At 40.2% G+C, this 27,264-nt stretch overlaps 1 protein-coding gene across 24 annotated transcripts in view; it reads left to right on the forward strand.

Moving 5' to 3' along the window:
- The first annotated feature begins 449 nt into the window (after nucleotides 1–449).
- The window catches only part of Rims1 (regulating synaptic membrane exocytosis 1), a 468,726-nt gene continuing 441,911 nt past the window's right edge, over nucleotides 450–27,264 (forward strand). For all 24 annotated transcript variants that reach the window (XM_075980581.1, XM_075980583.1, XM_075980600.1 and 21 more), the window contains exon 1: nucleotides 450–613. In XM_075980581.1, the coding sequence (XP_075836696.1) occupies nucleotides 450–613 (164 nt within the window). The remainder of the gene's footprint in view (nucleotides 614–27,264) is intronic.

The raw sequence follows: 27,264 nt of genomic DNA on the forward strand, positions 1-27,264 counted from the left end.
AAACTCTCCCTCTCCCTCCCGCAGCCCCAAACTGGAGGCAGCAGAGCCCGCGAGCGAGCAGCGTCGGGTGGCCCCGGCCCGGCCCCGCCCCCGGCCCGCCAGCCCAGCCCGCGCCCGGCCGCGCTCGGGAGCCCAGCGCCAGCCCTCGCCCCCTCGCCGCGCCTCCGCCTGCCCGCCCCCGCCGGCCGAGGCTGGGTTGCGGGAGGCGGCCAGGCGGCCCCGAGCCTCGCCAGGGCGACCCAAACAAAGGCAGCATCCGGGCTCGGCGGGAGGCAGAGCATCATGAGAGACTGGGTCCTCTCTGTCCCCGGCTCCGCTGCTGCCGCCGCCGCCGCCGCCGCCGGGAGGGCTACGCTGTAAGCTTGGAAAGCAGGGGCGCAGCTGCGGGGCGTGAATCCGAAAGGTGAGAGCGAGAGCCAGCGAGCCGAGGGGGCGGGCAGGCCACGAAAATGTCCTCAGCCGTGGGGCCCCGCGGTCCTCGCCCACCCACGGTGCCTCCCCCTATGCAAGAACTGCCTGACCTGAGCCACCTGACCGAGGAAGAGAGGAACATTATCATGGCAGTGATGGACCGGCAGAAGGAAGAGGAGGAAAAAGAAGAGGCCATGCTCAAGTAAGCCCCCCCCTTCCCCCCCCCCCCCCCTTGTAAGGCGCGCCATCCATCCCTCGGTGGTGGTGATGCCTTCATCCGTCCATTCACCGCTCACTCACCCGGTCCTCTTGGCTGAGTGTGGGGGAGGGGCTGCCGAGGGTGCAGGGGTGCGGGCAGAGGTGCCCACCTTGGGGCTAGGGTCCCCGGGCTTGAGCAGGGTAGAGACTTGGGAGTCCGGAGGAAGGAAAGGACCCTACAGAGCCAGGAAACCTAGGACCCCAGGAGGATGGCTTGAGACAGGAGTGCCTAGGAGGACTAGGTGGACAGGGCTACCACCTTAGGGGGAGATATGCAGAGCTAAGTGAAGCTGATCCCACCCAATGGAAGGGCCCTGGACTGAGGGCAGATTAAGGGACTAGGGGATGAGTAGAGAAAAGGGTGGTGGTGGAGGTGTGGGGTGCGGAGGGCAAGCTCCTCTTTGGAGTTGTTGAGCCGATCTGAGTTACAACAGTGAACGGTGCTGGTCTTTATATAATAAAAATGCTTATTTTTAGAGTTCGTTTTGGTACTCATTCATTTACAATGCAAGATTGGGTCTTTTTTGGGCAGTTGCCATCTTTGGTAACCTGCCTTCCTGCTCCTCTTTAACCTCGTATTCCTAGTCTTCAACACAGAATAACTGTACGAAGACACATTTTCTTATTCATATGTAATGCCACTGGCAGTCCAAAGTTTTTGATAATGACAGAGGCTGATTGACGACTCTGGTCTGAATAAAACAGGGTTTCCTCATTATTGGCTTCCAGGAGACCTCTGGGGCCTTCTTGGTTCCCGAAGGATGCCGACAGGGATTGAGAATCGCACAGCCCTGTCTTTAGAACCCACCAACCCTGCAGGGACCTCTGCCCCGTGCCCCATTTTCCTGGGGATGGAGAGAGGCCGGGGTTGGTAGTTAGTGGTGCGGGAGTCTGTGACATAGTGCTGCTGTTTGCTTCAGATCTGCTTGCAAGTACTGCCATCCAGGCTGAGCTTTGCTTGCGCCTTAGCCTCGCCCATGGAGTGAGGCTAAAGGTGATTTCAACTCTGTCTTCCCTTGGGAAGTCCTCACAAATTGAGTAAAGTTTTTCTCTCTGGGGTGGAGGTATGTAGCTCCCCTGACTGGTACTGATGTCTTGGTATGGCCTGCTTATGCAGAAGGTGTGTTTGGGGCAGGCCATTGGCGTGAAGAGCCAAAGGGAACCTGTTGCATCTGGAGTTTGCTGTTTGCAGGGAAGTGTAGCGAGGGAGCAGGGGGTGACACCAGGGCACAGAGCACACCCGGAGTGGCCTTTCTCCCACTTCCTAGAATTGCCTGCTGAAGGGAAGATGCTGTCTGGGTAGGTGTCTCCTTCCCTTCAGGAAAGCAGAGCCACACAGGAGAACAACCGGACAAGCTGCATTCAGGCTATGGGTCCCCCAAGCAAAAGCAACTGCAGTCTAGAGTAGAGAAGGAGGGATGTGATTGTCCAGCCACTGCATAAGAGTAGAGATTCAGTCATTCTTCCTCGTTCACTGTAGACTCTGGAAAGATAAAAGGCCATTAACTTAGAAGGCCAGAGCTGGCCTGGCTTTCCAAGAGCAGCAGGTTTCTGAATTCCCTGCTCCTTCTCATCCAAAAAAACAAATACTTTAAGCCTGCCAGCTTGAGGGAGGCAGAACCCTTGCTAATCTGCTTCCTGTCCCTAGTGGAAGAATGACGTCCCCTGTGCTGCAGGCTTCCCCTCTTCTGAGCCTGGAAGTAATGGATGGTGTCTAATGGTGCCGCTGTCTGTCCGTGTGGTTGTTAGTCCATCTGTCCTCACTGCTGCAGCCCCTGCCACCTGTCCTGGACACTATCCTGTTGGCTAACATTTGCCAGATTTGCTGCTTGCTGCAGACAGCAGGTAGATGGAGGCCCCCAGCAGCTAGTGATTAATATGCGCTGCTGCCTGACAGAGTCCAGCTAGGAAAGGGAGGCAGAGTGCAAGCCGTGGCCACAATGCTTCTCCATTGGCTGTTGCAAGCATTGTGGAGAGTGGTGGAATTTCAATGGGAGTGGATGAGTTTTAGGACAGAATTGCAAACCTGCTGACTATCTAGACTCAATGATACTATTACCTGGGTTTACATGGACAAACAGAAATTAAAAACTCTGTCTGGTCGCTCATGTCTGGCATTTTCTTTTCTGGCTTTCCACGGGCTTGCCAATACTCTTCCTTTATGGCACGGTTTCACATAGTATTGCAGCATGTAATCCTGTTATACAACAGCTCCGGCTAATCCTGGACTTCTGCACTAACTTTATCAATCAGCTAGTTCTGCTAGTGCCGTGGCCTTTTGTGCAGTGGTGGGTTGGCGAGTGTTTGGGAATGCTGGTGTGCTTCCATGTAAGCCTGTCATGGTGTCTGCAATTAGTGAGACAGTGCTGTACTTTCTTTCCTAGAAGGAACTTTGTAGCTTAGAAACTAGGCATCCTAGGAGCCATTCAGATGCTACATATGTAAGGGGCACGTAATGACGTCTAGTCATGGGTGGTGGCCTTTTCTAAACTTGCCAAGGAAAAAGATCAAAGAATAAAATGTTTTTCACAGATCTTTGAAATACTTGCTAAAAAAAAGAAAGAAAAAGAGTTTTAGGGCAATACTTAATCCAACATATCACATATTTTTATGAAAGACCCAAACAGAACTAAAGTTCTGTGAACAGAGAAATTAGATTTTAATTTTGTTTTTGTAATCAGTAGAAGAGAGTCACTTTGCAATGCTCACTGTGTTTTTTTTTTTCTGCTTCTCCACAAGGTGTGACAGCGAACATTCACGGAGAGAATGAGAAAATGCATGAGTATTGTAAAGCCATCTTACAAAGTACAAATTAGAATATATTTGTAGAGTTAGCCTTGATTGAAATTGCTGCTTGACTCTAGATTTGACAATGACATTAAATAGGTATAAATAGAAAAAAAATCGATCTATTTTTAAAATGTTATATGAAGTTAGTTGGAAGGGCTTCATCATTGTGATCACATTTTTTTTCTGTAAATCTTCTAATTTTAAGTAATATTGTTTTATAATTAGAAAAAAGTTGACTCTGGAAAATTGTATTTTATGTTTGATGTATGTGTTTGTAAACAGTTCTTAATTTTTGATTCTCTCTCTCCTCTCTCTCTCTCTCTCTCTCTCTCTCTCTCTCTCTCTCTCTCTCTCTCTGTGTGTGTGTGTATGTTCTGGAAAATTCTGAAACCTCACTTTGTCAATGAATGCTCTTTCAAGTACCTGTCACTAGGCATTATGGGCCAATATATTATATAGATAGAAAACTGTGTTATCTGGGACCTAATCAGAAAAGATCTCATTAGAGGTAAAATCTTATTCCTTCTCTTAAATAAAAGCTTCCAAGGGAAATGAGCTTCAGAAAAATGAAGAGAAGAGAAAAAGAGATAGAAGTAGAGATTAAGGGGGTGATCCAATGATGTAAATTAAAAACCATATTGAAAGTTACTGAAATTGGCTAACATCTATTCTTTATTGCTTGCCAGCCATTACTCTAATTGGTCGTGCTAGCACATGGCTGACCTGTACTGACTTATCATGTGTGCTCACATCCTCACCGTAGCCTGTGGAGAAGACATGCCAGGTGTCACGAATCTCAGTGTTACCCGATTCTGAGGGTTTCAGGGGTATCCAAAAATGATTGACAGGCACGGCTCAACCAGGATGCAAACCCAGACCTTTTACAGCTGAAGCAGCTGTTTCCCCAGGCACTACGTTGTCTCTCCAAAGAGAGGCCTCTAACGTTTGTCTTTTCCTTATATGAATTTCTGGTCTTTCCTGCAATCCAGAGAAATGCTTTGACAGATTAAGGACCTAGAATATCAGCTGCTGGTCTTAATGGAGCAGGGTTGACTTTACTTACACTGGTTTACAGAACATCTCTGTGGATTGAGGGGAAGGGAACTGCCTCCAATTTAAAGATAATAAAAAATGTTATAGTCATAGTACAGTGGAGAGGCCTTTGGAACCTTACACACACACACACACACACACACACACACACACACGATTTCTATTTCTTCATCTTACTGTGTGAACATGAGTGGGAGCATTGTTAGGCTTTCATGGATTTCCATACTTCTTCTCAAGATGTGAGTTGGTCTGCAGAGACAACAGAGACAACTTTGGGCATCACTGCCTTCTTGCTGGCAATTGGGCCTTCCATTTTTAAGAATCTGTCAATATAACCTGCTTGGGGAAAAGAGATGAAGTAGAGGTTGTCATTACATTGGGTTTCCTGCTCTTCCTCTGTGCGCACATGCGCCATATTGTGCTTTGGAAAATATTAAAAGGACTCCAGAAAAAAATGTCAATCAAGAAAAGAATGAAACATAGATTAGCGAGATTAGGGAGGGGTGATGATAACGTAGGTCTGTTTCTATTGATGGAATATTTCACATGTCCTACCCAGGCACACTCGGTCCTACAGTTAAAGCAGGAATGGGTGAGAAGGAAAAGGATGAGTTGCAAAGAGTGACAGTGGCTGGATTGTGGGCATCTGAATTCCAGATGTTCTGTTAGGCAGAAAGGACTGTCGCAAAGCACACTTGCTGGCATCAGTCCCGCTCCACACTGTCAGTAAGTGGGGCCAGAGCTCGGGAAGGCGAACCCTGAACTAGGTAGTGACTTGTTTTTCACTTTCAACAAAAACTTGTCTAAACAAATGTACACACAGACACAAAGAAGTTCACAAATGTTCATGGAAAAAATATAGAAAAGAGAAGTTTAGGGCCGGGCGGTGGTGGTGTACGCCTTTAATCCCAGCACTTGGGAGGCAGAGGCAGGCGGATCTCTGTGAGTTCGAGGCCAGCCTAGTCTAGCTCCAGCTAGTTGCAGGACAGGAATCAAAAAGCTACGGAGAAACCCTGTCTTGAAAATCCAAAAAATAAAAAGAGAGAAGTTTAAAAAAGTTGGAAGAATTGTGATTGTGTTAAGGATAATAGAAAGATACAAAACCATTGGGTTTTGGTTGATCTGTGGTGGTTTATTTTTAACTTGTGTGTATTCTTTCTTAATAGATTGCTGCCATCTATGTATTTACATGACCAAATTTGGGGTACTTCATGGTATGCAAATCAGGGTGACCACTGGGCTACTGCCAACTTGAGTAATAGAAACACAACCTCTTCTGAAGGTTGTTTGTTCAACTTGTTCAACAGGAAGTCTGGCTTGTGTTAAGTCAGTCCAAAACCTCCTAGAAAGATACCAGTGTGAATTCCTGAAACACTCTATTCTCCCACGTCTATAAGAAACATATGGAAGAGCTTGTTTTGCATGGATTATAAAAGTGCCATTGTGTTGAATTTCATTTACCTCAACGGTTGATGTTCTGTTTTTAACCAACTTTGAACATTGGATCTTATGAACTGAGTTTGGATATTCTAGATTTGGTCTTGGGAGTTGAAGAAAATTTTTTTTTCTGAGACACAAAGCAACTAGAGTAATAGAACCTCAAACTCCTACACAGTGATTCCAGCCTAAACTGTTTACTAAAAGTCTATAATAGAAAGTGTGGGTATTATAAACTCTTGGTGTTGGTTTGTTTTCTCATGAGAGAACTTTTTAGGATTTTCTGGTCCATTGCTTATAGCATTTGGTCTGAGAATTCGGAGAGTAAATCTTCTAAGTAGCGGATCATTGCATGTGGCTGGTGGGGTTCCCTATGCCTTTGTGAACATATACATGTTCTTAACTTTTGTTTTCCTGACCTACATGTTCTATCTCACACAGAGGTCTCCTTAATACAGTAACATTTTGCAACTTCTCACCTTAACTGCAAGGCCCTCTCTTCTCAGTCGTACTGGTCTGAATTTTTTTTTATGAAGCAGGATATTTCTATTCATAGACTGGTGATAGTTAATTCAACAATACGACTGCATATTAGAATTTCATGTTTTAAAATTGGGACCAAGTAATGGGCTGTGTGGGTAGAATAAAACACCGTTCTTATACCTTGTTTTTGGTGTGGTTCCTACCACATAAAAACCTCTGAGCTCTGTAAGGTTGGCTACTGACCTGCTGTATAGAATACTGAGCTAGGTTTTAGTCTTGTTTTTTATTGTAGTTTTTGTTTTTGCCTTTTTTTGAGACCGGGCTTCTCTGTGTAGCCCTGGGTTCCCTGGAACTCGTCTGTGGATGAGGCTGCCCTCCAACTCTAAGATCCACTTGCCTCTGCCTCCTTGAGTGCTGAGATTAAAGGCATTCATCACTAAACCCTACTAGGTGTTGGTTGGTCTTTTTAAAATTTGATTTTTTTAAAAAAATTCATTTTACATTCCATCCACAGTTCTCCCCCATCCCTACTCCAGCCTCACTCCCAACCTCCCCCCAGCCTATGACCATTCTACTCTGCCCAACAGGTAAGGGTTCCCATGGGAAGTCAACAAAGTCTGGCACATTAAGCTGGGGCAGGACCAAGCCTCTCCCCACCTGCATTAAGACTGAGCATGGCATCCCACCATAGGGAATGGGCTCCAATAAGCTAGGTCATGCACCAGGGATACCTGGCCCTACTGCCAGAGGCCCCTCAGATAGTCCAACCTTCACCACTGTCTCCCACATGTGGAGGGCCTAGTTTGGTCCCATGGAGGCTCCACAGCTGGTATTGGTCTTAATGCTATCACTTTCTATAGGTATAAACATTATCAAGCCATTTTATGCAGTTTCTTAGCTTGCCGTATGCAGTGGGATTTGTAAGGTCTGTCCCTGTAACTCACAAGGCTTTAAGCATGGTGATGCAGGAACACATTTAAACTTCAAATTCCTGGGCCCAAAGAAACTGCTCTTACTGCCTTTACTCCTTGAAAATATAGCTGACACTCAGATGCATCCCTTTTTGTGGTTTTTGAAGATTTGGGGCTTATGGGGAGAAAGTCTTATTGGAGATGGCCCCACCCAGAGTCTCCTGAAGGCCTTGTGACCAGGATTGCAGTTACACCAACGTGGGAATTTGACAAGGGATTAAAAAGTAAAATAATCACAGAGCCTGACCTCAAGTTATAATTTTCATTATTTCTCATTAAATAACTCATAAATATTTATAGCATAAAAAGTAATGGGAAAACAGCAAATTTTGAAATAACAGCAAGGCAAACCTAATTCAAAATGAAAAGAGACATTAGCTTAGGGCAATTTCACAGGGTAGTTTTCTTATGTTTTACTAAAAAACAAAAGAGCGTTAACTTCTGTATCATGGGGTGTAATAAATGAATGTCTCATTTTTAACATTGAATGAGGGACTACTTGTCAAGTAGTTTATCTTTATAAGCTTTTGGTAGGATAATATAATAACATGCACATTTAACATGTTTAAATTTCAGTACTAAATGCCTTATGTTTTCTGCATGTGTAGCCTCACATTCTTATATCATGTTTACATGAATTTATTTTGACCTAGGTCAAAGAGTTGACAGCAAGGGACAGTACTACAAAATATGCTTGGGGCTTTCCTACTTTCGTTGCTATTTTGTGAAAGTTTCATATACATAGAAATGTTTACTTAAAGAAAAACTAGAATTGCTTTAAGGGAGAGTGGCTTATATATTGATTTGCCTTCATTTTTATACAAATTTCTTGCTATGGGTAGTGTTTCATACTGTCAATTTTAAGTATCAACTTAGATGAAAAGTTAGATTATCATTTCCGCTTTATAGATTTTTTTCCTGCACCAAATTATTTGCACCAGACCACCGAAAAGCAAGCAATTAAAAGTCTTAAAATTTATCAGAGCAGTATGCAATGCCAACAAGGAGTATCGAATTTTAAAAATCATTATTTGACTAACAGTAATGATTTCCTGAAAATGAGACGCTGCACTTCACAGAAACTCAGTGGACACCTCTTTTATGGCAAGGCTGAACGCAGTTTTTGAATCATTTCTCAAATAATAGTCGTCAGTTACAACTGCATGCAGGACTGTCTGTGAAAATTCTCCGTTGAGCCAAGCAGAAGTACAGCCTTCAGTTTAGAGACCATATCCCTGGAGTGAGAATTCATTTAAATAGATTTTAGAATGTAAAGTTTTGATAATCCCTTTGAAGTATAAGTAGTAAGATAATTTAATATTATTGAAAAGAATCTTATGTAATTTGTAAGTAATTAAGGCATTTAATTAGAATATTAGCTGTTTTAAAGAAGCATGATGAATGAGATAATATAGATAATAATACCCAGTTTAGGATTTATAGATTGTTTAGTACCTTTTTATCACTCTTCCTTAGGTTACTTGTCTGGAAGATATTATTATGTTTATATAAAGAAGGCATGTAAATTGAAAACCAATTAAAGTGTCTATGCTGCCATGTAGATATCTTATGCTATTTAGAGTCTTTTAATGGGCTGTCATATTTAATATGGATATATATTCACAAGTGAGACTTTATAGTGGCCTTTACTGAGGAAGGTTCTCTGCTCTACCATTTGTCTCACATTGTTTAATGTGAAGTATTTCACGAGTTGAAATACTTCCCAACTAGTATATCTGTACCTGAAGTATTGTTCGTCGATCTTTGAAGAATACTCTTAATTTCAAGAAACCAAATGGTCAATCTAGGTTTTGGTCCACTTGACACAATATAGGGCCATCTGGGAAGAAGGAACCTCAACTAAGAAAATGCTTCCATGAGATTTGCCTGTGGGCAGGTCTTCTTGTGGGCAATTTCTTGATTCATGAATGGTTGGAAGGGACTGGCTCATCATGTGTGGTGCTGCCCCTGCCCAGGTGGTCCAGGGTTGGATAAGAAAGCGGGGCGAGCAAGCTATGAGAAGCAAGTCTGTAAACAGTGTTCCTCTATGACCTCTACTTAGTTTTTGCCTCCAGAGTTCCTACCTTGAATTCCCTTCTTTTTTTCTGATATGAACTGTAACCTGAAAGGTGAAATAAACATTTACCTCCCCAAGTTGCTTTTGGTCATGGTGTTTATCCCAGCAATAGAAATGTAACTGCGATACCAAGTTATTTTAAAGTTGTTGGCTATTGGTGCATAATCATTTTGTTCTTGTCATTTATTCTTATTTTAAGATTTATTTGCTTCTTACTTTTATTAGTAAGTTCGTATGATGCCTGAATGAACATGTGTGTACTGTGTGTGGGTAGGTGACTGTAGGAACCAGAAGAGGAAGTTGGGTTCTCTGGAACTGGAGTTTTATGTAGTGGGTTCTGGCAACTAGACCTGGGTCCTGTATAAGACCAGGGTCTTAGTTATGTGAAGAGACATCATGACCATGGCAACACTGTCAAAGGATAACATTTTTATGGTGGCTTGCTTACATTTCAGAGGTTCAGTCCATTTTCCTCATGGGAGGGGGCATGGCGGCATGCACACAGACATGGTGTTGGGTACACCTTCATCAGAAGGCAGCAGGAAGTGGCCTGAGATGCCAAGTGGTATCCTGAACACAGAAAACTTCAAAGTCAGCCCCCACAGTGACACACTTCCTTCAACAAGGCCATACCCATTCCAACAAAGCCACACCTACCTATGAGGTTATGGGGGCCAATTATACTCAAACCACCACAAACAGCAAATGATCTTCACTGCTGAGCCATCTCTCCAGCCCCTGCTTCTTGTCATTTGAAGAAACGAAATGAGAAACTTTTTAAAATGTTAATTTTGTTTTCATTTTTCTTTTGCAGCTTTTATTTTTGAAAAAAATGGGCTATTTTTTTGTATCAATGATCCGTATAAGTAAAATATCACTTCTTTTCAAAAATATAGTGTAGTATATATAGTAATATATATGGACTGTTTTTTTTCTAAATATGAGGTAGTTTATGTAGACATTTAGAGGTCTGCTAAGGTCAGAAAAATTGCTTAGTATCTGCATAGAAATAGAGGAGAAGAACAGTAAGGTAATTCAGTGGCTTTCCCTTTTTCTATTTCACACAGCTTAGCAGATTTATCTTTCTTGGTTGTCTCTGTATTGTAATATAGTGGAGCTTAAGTATTCTTTACTAATCTCTTCTTTCTGAGGGAAAAAAAGGATAGATCTTACATCCGGGTATTTGAAGTGGAAGTATATTGAAATAAGCAATCTCTTTTATATTGGTTACTAAAACTTAGTCAAAGCAAAAGTTATAAATAGCTACTACTCTGATGTTATATCTGAACATCATGACTGTTTTTCATGAAAGCATAATTTAAAAGGTAAAATTTTATACTGGTATTATGAATTGATAGATGGTTTTTGTATCCTAGGCCAAATATTACCATTTAATATAGCAATCCCAGATAAAAACTTGATGCGAGTGTGGAAAGATCTGAGATCTGTTTAGACACTGGCATGAGGAAAGACTTTCCATGGAGTTTGGCTGTCCAACATTTTCAGCTAGTCTACACAGAATGCAGTTATGATTGATACTGAGTACAGTGGCTAGTTTCTGCATTCCATAAAGGCAGCATAGTCAACAACTCTGGGCCCTGCGTACAGAAAACCAAAGCCAGCAAACACATCCACTTCTGGACCGCAAGACATAGATACTGTATAGTTGGTAAAAACTTAGAAAAATAATAAGAATAAGGTGAGTGGTAATTGTAAAGTAAAAGCTGAAGGTCATTTTGAAGCACCCTCTTCTCTGCTGTCTGCATTTCCATTTCCTTCTAATTTGCCTTCAATTTTTCTAAATGTCTCTACTCTGCCCCATCCTGAATCTTAAATATTAGCCTTCTTAAAAGTTCTACTATAGCCTATTATCCCTTTCTTTCAGCTCCTGTTAAGTCTCACATGGTGGATTCAATTGCAAGGACATGCCAAAGATTGAAATATCTAGGGCTATACGTTCTGAATTCTCTGGTTAATTCTGAATTCTCATTGCAACATCTTTTTGATACCTCCTTAACTGGATGCCTAGTGAGCACTTTGAATTTATCGCCACCTAGCATAAATTTCTTAGCGTTTTGCCATATATGATGCTTTGAGCTTCACAGGTAGCATCTCTTCCATATCCAGAACAAGGCTGGGACTTTAAGGTCTATATCCAGATCATGCTGTCTTTCGTTTGGTCTACACAGCCCTGACTTCCTTCATCTTAGCTGATTTTCATTGCTCCTTCACTACTTGACGACTCCACTCACGCTTTACTCTTGATCAGACATTTTCCTTTGAATCTAAATTTATCTTGGCCTTTAAGATGATCTTAAATGGTACCTCATCTGCTGCGTCGTCCCGAACCTCCCAGGCTGGTTTCAGTGCTTGCCTTCTGTGCATACATTTTTCCTACCATTTCCACTCAACATTCTCGTCTCAGCACGGAATACGCTGCCGAGGGTGGCATCAATTTTTGTTGTATTCATCATAAGTGCTTATAGCAGGCGCCCAGTTATTTGAAATGCTGTATATGAATGAATGCGTAGATTCAGAAGGCGTGGACGAGAGTCACCTAAGGCTGCTAATGAGATGCGTGGGAGGACACAGTGGGATGGTTATTCTAACCATGGAAATTCAGTCAGCAAATTCTGAACGCAAAACTGCTTTCCTTTGACTAGAGAGAGAAGCAGGTTGACCAGAATGTCTGAGGAAATAAATGTTTGGCACTGAACTTTACAAGGTAAAATTAAGATATATATATTTTTTGGATGGCCTATTGTGCTCTTGATTTATCATTCATGGCTTTCTGAAAGACAGGATTTTGAAGACATTTGATTGTCAGTGTAGGTGGACATAAATAATGGATTTTTTTAAAGGTAACTCTCTAGAGAGGCACCCTTAATTAGGGATGTTTTAATGAAAGCATGACTAACTTCAGTCGGAATCTAAAGCATAACACATGTTCTGATTTGATATTTACAGTTAGACCAGACGATCACAATGTACTTATATTGAGTTTATTTTTAATTAAAAATACTTCCCAGTTAAGCCATCTTCTGTTCATCAAAGCTCCTTGAAGGTGGATGTCATCGACTGATTGCCTTTGGATTTGCATTACCTGCCCTGTGACCAACACATTATAAGATCTCAAAAGGTGTTTCTTGAACTATGTGCCACAGTTGACGTCCTAGACACAAAAGCAGATATCTTTGTACTTTGAAGACGGGATGCTGTTGTTTACAAGTGAGTGGGAAGTTAGCAACTGTCCAGTCCTAGACTGGCAAATACTTGGTTCACTGTGGCAAAGTTCAGCACAGAACAACATCGGCGACGAATGCCAATATTCTTCAGAACCTTTATGAACATAGTGCTTTAAGGAAGGGGTCAACCTAAGGATTGGCAATCGAGACAGCAGTTGACATGTTAGTCACTGAAGATCATTCCAGCTCTCTCAGGCTTTCACTGCTAATTAGTGTTAAGACCTGTGCATAACACATCCGCTAACTCGTCCTTGGCCTTCCACAGCGCTTCCTTTTGTTTGCTTATTTTTACCTTCTTTTTCTGGCATTACATTATTAGGTGGCATCACACCACTTGGTTTCAGCAAATTTAAACGAAAGTTTTTAAAGCTGATTTGATTTGCTTTCTCTCCAGGGTTATATTTGCTATAGCAAACCCCAAGGGAATTCTACCAGTTTTGCGTGTTTGGAATATCAGTGTATGGAGTGTTATTTAAAAAAAGTCGATCGTGAAAAGGGATTATGAAATAGGAAATGATTTCCTTTGCAGCGATACTTATCATGTTTACAGTCTATCAATATTTCGTAATTGTGAGAATTTTATTTACAAATTTTAATTCTTCTCTGAGATACATATTTTCAGTTTAGAGTAACTTATGATTTCAAATAGCGTATCCTATTACACTTTCGAGTTATAAATGCGTTCACATAAGGTTTTTGAGACAGGGTCTCACTATGTACCAGGCTGGTCCAGGAGGTTATGAGCCCTGTTTCCTTCAGTGCCCTAGTGCTAGAGTTAGAGACTCACACCACTATAGCTGACTGTTGTTTATTATTTATATTATTTGTTTTACTTTAAAATTGAAATCCCTTTAAGATTTCAATTACTAAGGACTCCATTAGTATTTTCAAAACATTACTCCAGATGCAGTATCATGAGCACGTTGAATGAAAGCCCGGAAAACACTTGTATAAAAATTATCTATTTTTTCAGAATGAGCAGACTTTCAGACGAGAGATACTGAAGCGAGGGTTTGGTGGTGGTGGGGAAATGTTAGGATTTGAAAGACGTTTCTGAGGCTGAAGGTGCAGCTCTTCTTCCTGATGGGTTGAACTTTAGTTGACTTCTGATTGGTACCAGCCAGTACCAGGATTAGGTGGAAGACCCTATGAGTCTCCTCGGTCGTTTGGCTTTGTGATAACTTTAAAAACACCCAAGGAGGAATCAAGTAGGTTTTGTGTCAGGAAACTGGACGAGAGATTGGTTTGCAATGTAAATATGAGTCTGGTGCCTTATGGGTGGTCATTGAGTTGTACAGTTCAGGGGAGGAAAGGTAAAGAAATAAGACTTAAGGAAAGTTCATTTTTGAGAGTTGAAAGAGGACAATAAATCGCAGTGACGGGAGATGGGAAATGAAAACCAAGAGAGTTATTATACGTACATGCATATACATAGAAATGTATGTGATATGTATGTATATATAATGTTTTACACATACATTCTCTGTGCGTCGTTTTTGAGTAGCTTAAAACCTGTGGCTCTCTATAAAGTTCTTCATACATATGTAGGTTTGAGTTACTCCCTTTCCCCAATCCCCATTTTTAACACTGAATATTTTCCCTTTCATATGTCCACTCAACTATTTTCTACTTTTTCTTCTAATTTAATTTTTCTTGGGGTGGGAGCATATATGTTTCCATATAGGGATTACATGCACACTTCATTTTGGCAAACACCTTTCACCAATATCTTGTTCCCTCATCTCCTGCCCATTGTCTCTGCACTTTTCTGCCCCCAGTATTTCCCTCTCTCCTTTGCTTTTGCCTGGTGACTTCACTTTAGTATAATTGTTTTCCAGTTTCATTTATTTACCTGTGAATTTCATCATTTTATTTTTCTCTAAAGCTGAGTAATATTGCATTGTGTATATGTATGTATGTGTACAGCATTTTATTTATTAGTTGATAGATATCTTGGCTGATTGCATTTTCTAGCTATTGTAGATAAAGCAGCAGTGCATAGGTTGTGCAGGTGTCTGTGCAGTAGGATGTGATGTCCTTTGGGTATGTGCCCGGCAGTGATGTAGATGGGTCATATTATAGTTCTATGTCTAGGTTTTTGAGATGCCCCAGACTCATTTCCACAATGGTTGCACTGGTTTAAGCTCTCTCCAGCAGAGCGTAAGCATTTCCCTGTCCCCACATCTACGGCAGCATCTGTTGTCATTTGTCTTCCTGATGTTGACTGTTTTGACTTGAGTGAGGTAAAATCTTCAAGGAGTTAAATCTGCCTTTTCCTGATAACCGAGGACACTGTGCAGTTTAAAAAGAATTTACTGCTTATTTATATTTCTTGTTTGAGAACAGTTTGCTTAGCTGTGTAGTCTACTTTCTATTTTTATTTGAAAATATCTTGAAATTAAATATAATTACACCATCCCTTTAGTCCCTCTCTTTTCTCAAAACCTTCCAATGGTTCCATATTTCCTCTCAAATTAATGGCCTCTTTTTCTTTTATTCCTGTTTTATAACAAATGCACACTACACACATACGCACATACACACACACATAAATGCAACATGAGTCCATTAGTGTTGCTTATGTGTATATGTTTTCGGACCTGACCACGTGGTATTAGATAACCAATTATGAGGCTCATCTTTGGGGAAAACTAATTTCCGTTCTCTCAGCAGTCATTAATCATCTGTAGCTCCATTGCTCATGTTTTCAGTTGGGTCAGAGAAACTTGAATTCTTATTCAATATAATGCTATAATATGGTATAACCACTTTATAAAACTGTCTGTCATTGCTATTATCCTACTTCATAGGAAAGAAAATAAAGAAATGATTTCTAACAGGGTGACACAGCAGAGTAGCCAATGTTCCATGGAAATGACAAATAAACTTGGCTGTCTTTATAAATTAATAGCATCATGAAGATAATAAAAAGAATATTCTTAATGTAAACTGTTGCCACTACTAGTGATTGTTATGAGATATAGGATGAAGTGGGAATTTCAGAATGAAAGAGGCCTAGGTTTTAATTCAGGGTTCTACCATATACTATGTAAATGCTTAGTGGAGTAAGCTAGGCCTCTGTTACCACCATTTTCTTATCTGTGGAATAAGGATAAGAAATAAGAATAAATAATAAGGAGTGGTCAGTGAGGTGGCGATGTTTATACAATGCACTTGGTACAGCTTTTCATTCCTAGGCAGCCACTTTCGACGGCAATGCTATTTTATGATGGTTTGGCTTTAGACTGTACTGTGCACCCAGTATTGACATTCCTTAGAGTATAAAGTGGGTACATCTACTCTGCAGGAGCCCCGTTCTAGCTTACAGGTTGAGGACTTGCTGTGTTGATTCTATATGAAGGAATTTGGGTCACAGTTAGAGTTGTGTTTCATTGTGCTATGTTAGAATACTCTTATTCATTGTTGTGACTTTAACACAATGTGGGAGCATGGAGAGGAAGCTGGGAACTTTCTTTCGAGATAAGGCAATAAGCCTTATTTTAGCAGAATGTCAAAATAAGTTTGCCCTGTATTGTGTTTATAGATGTAATTCTTCATATTTCTTATTTTGGCAAGGAAACGGTGTGGCTCACCTCTTCGGTGTATCATCAAAGATGAATGCATGGGCATTTATGTACATATTTCACATGGCCTGTGTGCATTGGAGAAAATATGCCATCTTCCGTTTGTAGCATGAACAATGCCTCCAACGGAGAATACTCAAAGTTTTTTCTCAGGGATTCATTATTAAGATTTCTCTAATCCATAGTAAATTAAATTCCTAAGTACACAACCATAGTATTTTCTAAGTGAAATATTAAATATAAATATTAAAATGAATTTTATGGGCTAAGTTTTCTGTGTGAGAATGATGGCCAGAGTTTGGATGCCCCGGAATCCATGTAAAGCCTTCTATGACATCACCTATCTGGGTGTCAGTGATTCTCTGGTTAGATGGCAGCAGAGACAGGAGAATTCCCAGCTATCCTGCTATTTGAGGCAGCAAACAAGAGACCCTTTTTCAGTTAAGGTGGAAGACAGACTAACACTTGAAGTTGCCTTTTCACCTTTCCATGTATACCCATATTAGTATGCACACACACACACACACACACGCACGCACGCACACACACACACAAACACACAAATGAATACACACAGAAATACACAATACACACAAAGATGTATTTAAAATGCTGTTATTTGAAGTTGTTAGGAGTAGCTAATGCCTTGTCTTCGTTAGTGTTTTTTATTGCTGTGAAATGACACCATGACCATGGCAACTCTTACAAAAAGAACATTTAATTGAGGTAGTGGCTTACAGTTTCTGAGATTGAGTCTGTTAGCATCATGATGCAGGCAGTAGTGCTGGAGCTGAGAGTACTACATCTTGCAGGTGTGACAGGAATAGACTGTCACACTGAGAGAAACTTGAGCGAGAGAGACCTCAAAGCCTGCCCCCACAGAGGCACATTTCCTCCTACAGGGCCACATTTACTAATAGTGCTACTGCCTTTGGGGACCATTTTCTTTCAAACCACCACACATTTATAATTTCAGCCCTTTGGTAGGCCGAGGCAAAAAAACAAAAAATTGCTGTAAAATTGAAGTTACATTGGGCTACAGAGTGAAACCCTGTCTCAAAAAAGTAAATAAATAAAAACATTTTAAAAATATGTTGCTAAGCTAGGCAGTGGTGGTGCATGCCTTCAATCCCAGCACTTGGGAGACAGAGGCAGGATGATCTCTGTGAGTTCGAGGCCAGCCTGGTCTACAAGAGCTAGTTCCAGGACCAGCTCCAAAAGCTACAGAGAAACCCTGTCTCGAAAAACCAAAAATAAATAAATAAATATGGTGCTAAGGTATATATCTACTGTGGATTTAGACCAAAGAAGTATTGGCATGTGTTGATATTTTCATGCAAGATTAGGAAAGATAAGGATATGTTTTAAATATTTTAAAAAAATATTCATTATAGTTCTGCATTTGCTGAAATCAAAGATATAATAAAATAATAAAAAAATCAAAGGATATATAAAAAACATTCAACATTACTACCCAGTTCTAGCTAGCTTAGTGTATGTGTGTGTGTACATGTACACATATATGTGTCAAACTGCTTCTAACTCAAGAAGACTGAATGTTTCTAATAGAAGTCTGTTTTGCTGATGAAATCATGATAGAATATATATATTTTTTCCAGACATGGTTTCTCCTGTAGCCTCAGCTGTCCTGGAACTCACTGTGTAAACCAGTTTGGCTTCAAACTCAGAGATTCACCTGCTTCTGCCTCTTGAGTGTCGGGATTAAAGAGAATATATTTCTATTTATTTATTTATTTGTTTGTTTGTTTGTTTATTTATTTATTAAAGATTTCTGCCTCCTCCCTGCCACCGCCTCCCATTTCCCTTCCCTTCCTCCAATCAAGTCCCCCTCCCTCGTCAGCCCAAAGAGCAATCAGGGTTCCCTGACCTGTGGGAAGTCCAAGGACCACCCACCTCCATTCAGGTCTAGTAAGGTGAGCATCCAAACTGCCTAGGCTCCCACAAAGCCAATATGTGCAGTAGGATCAAAACCCAGTGCCATTGTTCTTGAGTTCTCAATAGTCCTCATTGTCCGCTATGTTCAGCGAGTCCGGTTTTATCCCATGCTTTTTCAGACCCAGGCCAGCTGGCCTTGGTGAGTTCCCAATAGAACATCCCCATTGTCTCAGTGTGTGGGTGTACCCCTCGCGGTCCTGAGTTCCTTGCTCGTGCTCTCTCTCCTTCTGCTCCTGATTTGGACCTTGAGATTTCAGTCCGGTGCTCCAATGTGGGTCTCTGTCTCTGCCTCCTTTCATCACCTGATGAAGGTAAATATTCAGAAGGATGCCTATATGTTTTTCTTTGTTGGGTTCACCTTCATATTTAGCTTCTCTAGGATCATGAATTATAGGCTCAATGTCCTTTATTTATGGCTAGAAACCAAATATGAGTGAGTACATCCCATGTTCCTCTTTTTGGGTCTGGCTTACCTCACTCAAGATAGTGTTTTCTATTTCCATCCATTTGCATGCAAAATTCAAGAATGTTTTTTACTGCTGAGTAGTACTCTAATATGTATATATTCCATACTTTCTTCATCCTTTCTTCCACTGAAGGGCATCTAGGTTGTTTCCAGGTTCTGGCTATTACAAATAATGCTGCTATGAACGTAGTTGAGCATATACTTTTGCTGTATGATAGGGCATCTCTTGGGTATATTCCCAAGAGTGGTATTGCTGGGTCCAGGGGTAGGTTGATCCCGAATTTCCTGAGAAACCGCCACACTGCTTTCCAAAGTGGTTGCACAAGTTTGCATTCCCACCAGCAATGGATGAGTGTACCCCTGAGAATATATTTCTTATGCCAGTGGTCTGAAATTTTCTGAAAGAGAAGGTATTTTCTTTATCTTTGTAATGGAAATGACAGAAGACTCTTAATAGCCTTAGAAACCCATCCTTACTTTTGTCCTCAGCAATGAGATAAAAAGACTGGCATTTGCCCTTATCACACCAGGTGCAGCTACATCTCCCCATAGGATCCATAAGAAGATTTGGGGGATATGAAAATGGACATGTTCCTTTTAGCTTTTTGGACTCTAGATTCAAGAGAGACTGGTGCCACTCCATCCTTGCCCCAATTAAAAAGTGCCTTCTTTGATTTACAGTTTCTGATTTTATGCTTTTTTTTCCAGGAAGAATTATTGGGTAATTTGGGGTGCTTTGGGAATTTTAACTTCTTTCAACCCTTCTTTCTTTCTATCCCTTCACATTTCAGGAGACAGAAATATGAGAGTTTTTCTGGTGAATTTTCCCAGAAGAGAGAAACACCCATGCTATAATGCCAGTCATTTCCAGAGAGGAGTGATTTTTCTCTCCTTTGGCCCTTGGGCTCTCTCACTCCTGCTGGGAACATCCAACTCTTTGCATCCTCCCCATCAGGGCTGCTGCAAAGGGAGAGGTGCTGCACAGATGTGCGTAGACAATACTTGGCGTGAACGTCCATTCTAAAAGAGCTGGCCTTCCAGGGTGCAATCAGCCCTTCTCATTTTGTGTGAGTGGCTGCATATAGGTTATTTAATTTACTTGTAGGCTCTGAGGAGTTACAGACCAAACGGAAACTATGGATGAGACAGAAGAGCATATTTAGAAAGGCAGAGGATGCTGCGTTGGCTGTGCAGTAATTGGTAAAGTTTGAGCACCCCTATTATTTTCCCTTCAGCACGATGTTACAATATGCTTTGTTCAAGCCTAAATGAACCTTTTCATCTGGTAATTAACATTTTTACAGTGTCTCTCTTCCACCATATATTTTTGTTTAGAAAATTAAGACCCAGAGCCAAAGTTAATGAGTAAAATGTTTGTTTCGTAAAGATTGTGTTTAAACCCGCAAGAAATGATTAAAGGGCAAACAAGAGAGTTAGAAATTGTTTAATTTCAACTTCCTTGATTTCTACCATCAATATTTTGATCCTTTTCTTGTGTTTTATTTTACAGTTGATATTTATTTTAAAAGTGCTTCTGAACTGTCTTTTGTTGATAGTAAGTGATAGAGCCATTGGGTGTTTTGTGGCCCCTGCTGTGACATGGATGTTACCTGAGAGTTTGTAAGGTTTGAGGCCAGCTGACATTCCTATCACAAGCTCTTTGAGGAATTGCTGGATTCTGGTTATGGATTCCATTTTCTCTAATCCAACCCTCTAGGGTCTCTGGGTTTTTAAGAATGTTTCATTCATTGTAATTAATCAGTTGCTTAATTAAGATAGTGTTTTTGCTCTGGCTTGCACCAGGAAATACAGAGGTGCAGTAAAATTAACTACAATTATATGATTCTGTAAGTTATTGCCAAGTTTATTAAACTCTCAGGAAGCTCCATTTTTAATGTACATGTCATAGTAGTTTTTAATTTATCTGAAGTGGGTTTTAATTATTGGTAATTCTGATAATAAAATTTATATTGTTTGGATCAGATAAAAAATCAGTATGGGCTCAACCTTTGATTAAAAGCAATTTGGGCTCCCAAATGTTCTTCCTGGCACTCCCTGTATTGTTGATGCTATCCTCATGTCCCAGAACACAAAAGCAGCCTGGATGAGGAGCGAGTCCACCTCTTTCTAATCACAGATGAAGTACTATGAGGGGGATGGTCAGACAGTGTCAGCATGGTTTTTCAAATCTGTCTTTAGACTTCTAAAGGCGACAGGGGAGAGTTACTTTAGGCACAGTGAAGAACTTTTAAGTAGGAATGTTATCGGGAAGGCTGTGAGAATCGGAGAATGACACTTCTGTGCACACACTCTTACCCCAGTCAAGAGAAAATTAAAAATAACTGTTCACATGACCGAATGCCCATTAACTAAGCTGGTAGCTCACTGTTTAAGTGAAAGTACAGATTTTATTTTAAAGTTCACTATCTTAGGAGAAGGTGAAGAAAGGAAGAATTATAGGTTTCATTTGCCTGACTCTGGAAGCTTGGAACATACTGAAATATGATTTCCTCTTGGATTGGACCTATTTCTGTCAATATGCTGACTGTGGGATCCTTGACTTACTACTGGGTCTGGCATTGTTAGTGGTGTCCAGTTGGTACACAGTGTTTACTCCGTGGATACATACTGGGACATATTATGCCTACCCCTGTCATGGGATATAAAGGTTTTATAATTGGCCTATGAAGTTTTATGTTCGGTATTGATAACAATGATTAATACTGTCTATATTTCTATGCTTTAAGTGGTATTTGAAAGTTACAAAATGACCAATATATTTATTAGTGCCTGCTTGGCGAAATTCATCTGAATACTTGCTACTGATACTTCAAACTATTGTCTAAATTTTATGATTGGAATTATTCCTTACTGTTCATGTCACTGATGTGATAAGTACCTACCTGCTTAATTGTATTTCGTACTTTTGTAATCCAGGATGGGTTTTGGAGATACTATGCTGTGATATGGCCTCAAAACTCGGTGACGTGAGTTCAGTCCCTGGAACCCACAGAGTTGAAAAAGATAACTAATTCTCATCCATTGTATTCTGAAGCTCACATATGTTGCCATGGCCCAAATAAAAAATGAAATAAATTAATCAAAAATAAAAAGTATTTAGAGATACTACACATTTGCTTTTGGTATATGTGGCAGAAAGAGTAATGGTTTGGGGTGCATGCGTGCTCCGAGCCTGTAGTACAACGCAAAGGCAGGGGTGCCAGGTGATAGTTGAGAGTATTTCTGTGTGAAATCGAGTATTCCTGGAATGTTCTGCAAAGATGTCCCCCGTAGTTGAGACTTTACCCTCATCCAAAGGTTAATCGTTTACTGTCCTCTGGTTGAATAAACAACAATAGCAGAAGGAGAACTCAGGGAAGGTTTACAGCTCCCGATAGTGGGACAAGATCCCTCAGTCTGGCTCTAGTAGGAAAATTAGGTTTGAGGGAGAGGTGGTCACATCAACATGGGGATTTTCTGAAGTTCTGCCAGGGTCAAAGGAGTCAAATCTCATTTCGTCATAAGGTTTTAAAGGAAAAAGGATATACAGTGAGATTTGAATACGGTTGAATTTACCTTTGAAAGTCCCCTTGGAAAGAATCATATTGCAGTTTCACACAAGAAGTTGATTCTTCAGCACTGAATTGGATCCAAAGTAATCTTTGTGAGACTGGATTGATGGGATACTGTGAAGCCACTCAACTGGGGATATCTTCTGGGGATAAAGGAACACAAACACTACTTGAGGAGTAAGAGGCTCATGTATAGTGAGAGCATTGGTGTTGAGTGGCCCCATGCCCATTCACACTGTCTAGATAACTATCTGCCATATGACCAGAAGTGAATTACTCTAAATAGAACCTCCCTTAGTCCCTTACACACAGAGGTGCTCGTGGGTTTTATACTGAATATTACACTCAGGATGAGAAGTTTCTCTTTGTGGCCAGAGAGATGTCTTAGTGGTTCAGAGAGCTTGATGCTCTTCCGGATTACAGTTTACAGTACCCACATCACGCAACCCCAATTGTCTAGAACTTGAGTTCTATAGGATCTGAAGCTCAGTGTTAACCTCTGTGGCAATCGACATGCTTGTGGTAAATTTACATGTGACTGTAAACATATATACACATAAAATTAAAAACAACAAACAAGAAACAATCAAACTTAAATCCTTAAAACTTTGTTATTCCACCTTCTTTAATATATGTCAGTCAAAGGTGTATGTCATTAAATGACACTTATTACGCAAGGCCTCAATACCACACAGAGAGCTACAGGCAACTGTGGAACCCCAGGAGTGACAGAAACCTTCATCCGCGGGGAAGAGCGTACCAGCTGGTTATTCAGTACCAAATGGTCAACCCCGAAAACATACACATACAAGTTACATTGTACAGACTAAGCAGGATTTATTTGCCTATTTTGGAATATTCATGTATTCATATACATACACAGTGATAACTGATTTTTAAAAAGGGCATGAATTTGAAAGACAGCAAAAAGGAGTACATGAAAAAGTTTTGAGGGAGGAAGGGGAAGGGTGAAATGATGTAATTATATAGTTATATTATTTATTATTATTTATAATCTCAAAAATAAAAAAAAATAAAAGCCAATCACTGGGCCTGCAAAGTAAGAGACATCTTTGCAGTGAGACAGAATTTATCAAAGGATACTTGTTTCAGGCTTTTGTGAACTCTGATTTGAATTTGCTTTTGTTCTGATGTAGCTATGTGCCTAGAAGTCCATTGGACTCATCGGATCTGTGAGCTAATATAAAGTTGGAAGCCCCCATTTTCAACTCTTCCCGTCTATGTAAGCATACAGTAGTCCATTAATAACTTAGGTTTATATTCAGAAAGAAGTCTGTTGAATCAAGAACAAATTCTAGACTTTCATCTCATTGGAAAGATGTTGGCCTAGTGAGTGTGAATCCTGAGGTTCAGTCTTTGGTACTGAAGTGTGGGTGGGGGAGAGGGAAGAAGGGGCAAGAATTTGGATTAGGTAGGTATAGAATGACTTCACAGAAGCAGGCTGAAAACTAGATCTCTGTTGCCTGTTCCATAACCAACGAGTTATATTAAAATGGAATACAGAAATGGACTTTAAAGCCAGGGAAGCTCGATGCTTCTTCCTTCACAGGACATGCGTGTGTCGTTGTCATTGCAATCAGTCTGCATGTGTGATTCATTTCAAGAGTCTACTTCTTGCTATGTTGTCTCCAAATGACCCTATGCACTGAGAAGAGAAGTGCTAGAGCAGACTCTAAATCTTCTACTTTTATTGCTTTTTACCTCTCACATTTCTTCTTGCTTAGTAATGATTTTATCCACAAAGTACATACGCCTTCAGTGACTCTCTTTGGACACTAGCCTATCTGTTGAGCATGTCACAGGGTTCCTGAGTGCGGTTCCCTCACAGCAGTGACTTGCCCCAATGATACTGGTGCCACTTCCATGGTAAAGAAGATGTTCAAGAAGCCCTTATGAGACACTGGCCAAATATTGGGCTTTAGTAAAGAATACAGGCTTAAAAATTCAATTTAATCGAATAAATATTTACTGAGCAGGTGTTATGTATTAGGTACTGAATTACATCACCCAACATAAAATCTATCAAGAGAATAAATAGGAGTTTTTTTAAAAAATATTTTCAGTCTAAACTCAGTGGTATCAAAAAGAAGTTGGTGTTTTGGCTTTATGTTGCACACCAAAATCCTTTATTGCAAGAATGGGCTTCATGAAAGCTTGTGATAATTTACATATTCTTCTTTGTTCTCAAAACAGTTGACTGCAAGTGGTACAGATTAAAGTTTTTAACAGAAACACCACAGACTCACTCTTTCCTTGTTTGACCAAAGATTTCTTTGATCTTCTTACTAAATCTACTGTGTGCTGGTGTCTAAACACTGATCCAATATTTTTAAATTCTGTTGTGTCTTTTTATCAAAAAATTTTTTATTTGAGCTGTATGAAATAGTTGTTAGAGATTGGTAGTTTATGTTACAAAATATTTTAAATGAAGTTTGTATTCAAATGTTCCTTGTATGTGTCATTGGCTTATCAACTGATAGACAAGCGGACATAGATACTGAGACCTGGATGTATAGTTAGTTGGTAAACCAGTGAGTGTGTTTTGAGAAACACTAAAGAAGTTTTGGAGATCATATGTTGTTACGGGAGATCATTCTATCTTTTTATGTTTTGCAAGATTAACTCTGCTTACAGAATAGACTCACTGTCACCCATCCCTGGTTCCCACCACCCTATCTCCCTTTTTCACAATGTAATGTCTTGATAAAATTGCATCTAATCCTACTTCTAAGGAAATTTAGGAGTTTTGACTCAGGGGCTCCTTTGAAAGGGTAAATAAGAAAAAGGTTTTAAAAATTCCAGTGAAGATGTTGACACGTAAACTTCTGTCAAGTAGGTCTCTGGCATTCAGGAATGTAGGGTTTTTTCTCAATCTGTGGAGTCCCTACATTCTATAGAACACTGTGTACAATCTCCCAATCTCCCAAGGACTAACATGGGAAACAGGTTTACAAAGCAGAATTAGAGCCCTGTTTCCTTCTTCTGCAATTTGGGTGTGGTTGAAAAATAACCATAGGAGTCAATCTGAAACTGTACTGACCAGTCCTTAAGAAGAGCAGTTATGCTATTGTGTAGGGATAAGATCACCAGAAAAAAATGCACTCGGTTCTTTAGTTCCTATTTTAGGAGACACACTAGGCTTTCCACATTGCCCTGGATGTCAGGTTTCACCTTTTCATTTCTGGATGAATGCGTGATATGATACGTATTTTTAGATTCATCTGTGAGAGTGACTTGTATATTACTTTTTAACAAGAAACATATTATTCCAGGTTGATTATGCCTCTACAGTAAACAGTGCTTTTCATTCTTTTACTCTTTGCAAACATTCCAACATTTAGTTGATGACACTCTGAATTCTAAGCCAGGTATCTTCTCACAACCAGGAATGCACTTGCAGCGTGCAGAATGCACAGAAGTGCTGCTCCAGATCAAAACAGGACCATTGCACAGAGGAATTTTACTTAGAAGTTCTTTTTTTAAAAAAAAAGGCAAATTGGCTCTCAGAACTAAAGATGGAACTAACAGGAAATTAAATAGAAATGCTAGTAATAAAGATGACAAATTATTCTTGAATACTCTTGGATACTTCTTTAAAGAGGGATTTGTGCATTTTGTAATTTGTTTCTAGAATAATTTAGATGTGCATATACCAATGGGAATGAATGTTTGTGGATTGTAAGATGTGGATTAATTTCTATAAAATTGTCTAAATCAAATTGTAAATTGTTAGTCTCCATTGCAATTAGTTAAATAATTTTGTGCTTTCTCCAAGACACTATGGTTTATTATTTACTCTTTGAGGAGTAACCTAAACTCTTTAGGGTGAAATGACGGCTGATGGCAGCCTTTCAAATCCAAAAACAGAAAACCCATACTATGAAATAACCATCATGCTATAAATTCTTAACGACTTTTGATAGTCTGGCTGCCACAAGAGTTCTCTTAGATTGATGGTCATTGTGTTTACTATATAATTCTTGGAGTTAATAATCATAGTAGAAGCTCAGCAAATATTAGTTGTTTGGGTAAGTTTAAATATGTGAGCACATACACTACTTCAATTTAATACCATGGGAGGAGCTTGCTTTTTATTATGCTGAGACCAATTTCCATGAAGTAGCCCCTCTTCACCCAAATGATACCTGTGAGACTAAAGCCTCTCCCCTTGCATATGGATTATCTGCTGTTTTCCTGTCACTTCGAAACAGTGTATTTTGGTCACATATGTATATATAATGTTTCCTATCCAAACTTATTCTTTGTATTTTCCCAATCCTGATGCTTATACTATTCATCTTTGCCTTCATTTTCTTTCCGACTATGGTTAAGTTCTTCAGAAGAAATCAGTCTATTTGGCATATGAGAGAGTCTGCCCTCCCTCTAAACAGACCTGGATGATGTTCCTGGATGCAGCAACCAGAGTTATAAAATAAACTTGCCTAGTGTAGGTGGTCTGAACTATTACCCAGTTGTTGATACCCCTTCTATTGAAGCACCTGTGAGCCTTCTTCATTCAAGAGCGCTTCCACCTGCTGCTCTGTGGATTTGCTGCTGCCTCCTCCAGTAAGAACATGGAGTGATGTAACAGAAGACCATCCAGCTTTTCTGTACTTGAGCTAGCACTCCTCATAGAGGTGTTTGGAGAATGACATGAGTTAGTATTTATAGCACACAGACAACAGTTTTAGGTATGTAATAAGAACCACTAAGTCATTTGACAAATAAAAATAAAGAGTGTGGAGGGAAAGGTTAGTAATGGTGATATTTAAATAAACTGGATGGTTTCTGTTTGTTTGCTTGCTTCTAGGGCAAAGATTTTTTAAAATAATAATGTAGGTTAGTGCTTAGGAAAGTCTCATGGGTTCCAGGGATACCATTTCAGCCTAATAGTTAGCGTACTTCCAGAAAAATCCAGCAAGCGTCATTAGCATTCAAAA

This window comes from Microtus pennsylvanicus, chromosome 7 (genome assembly GCF_037038515.1).
Source record: "Microtus pennsylvanicus isolate mMicPen1 chromosome 7, mMicPen1.hap1, whole genome shotgun sequence".
Classification (NCBI taxonomy): Eukaryota; Metazoa; Chordata; class Mammalia; order Rodentia; family Cricetidae; genus Microtus; species Microtus pennsylvanicus.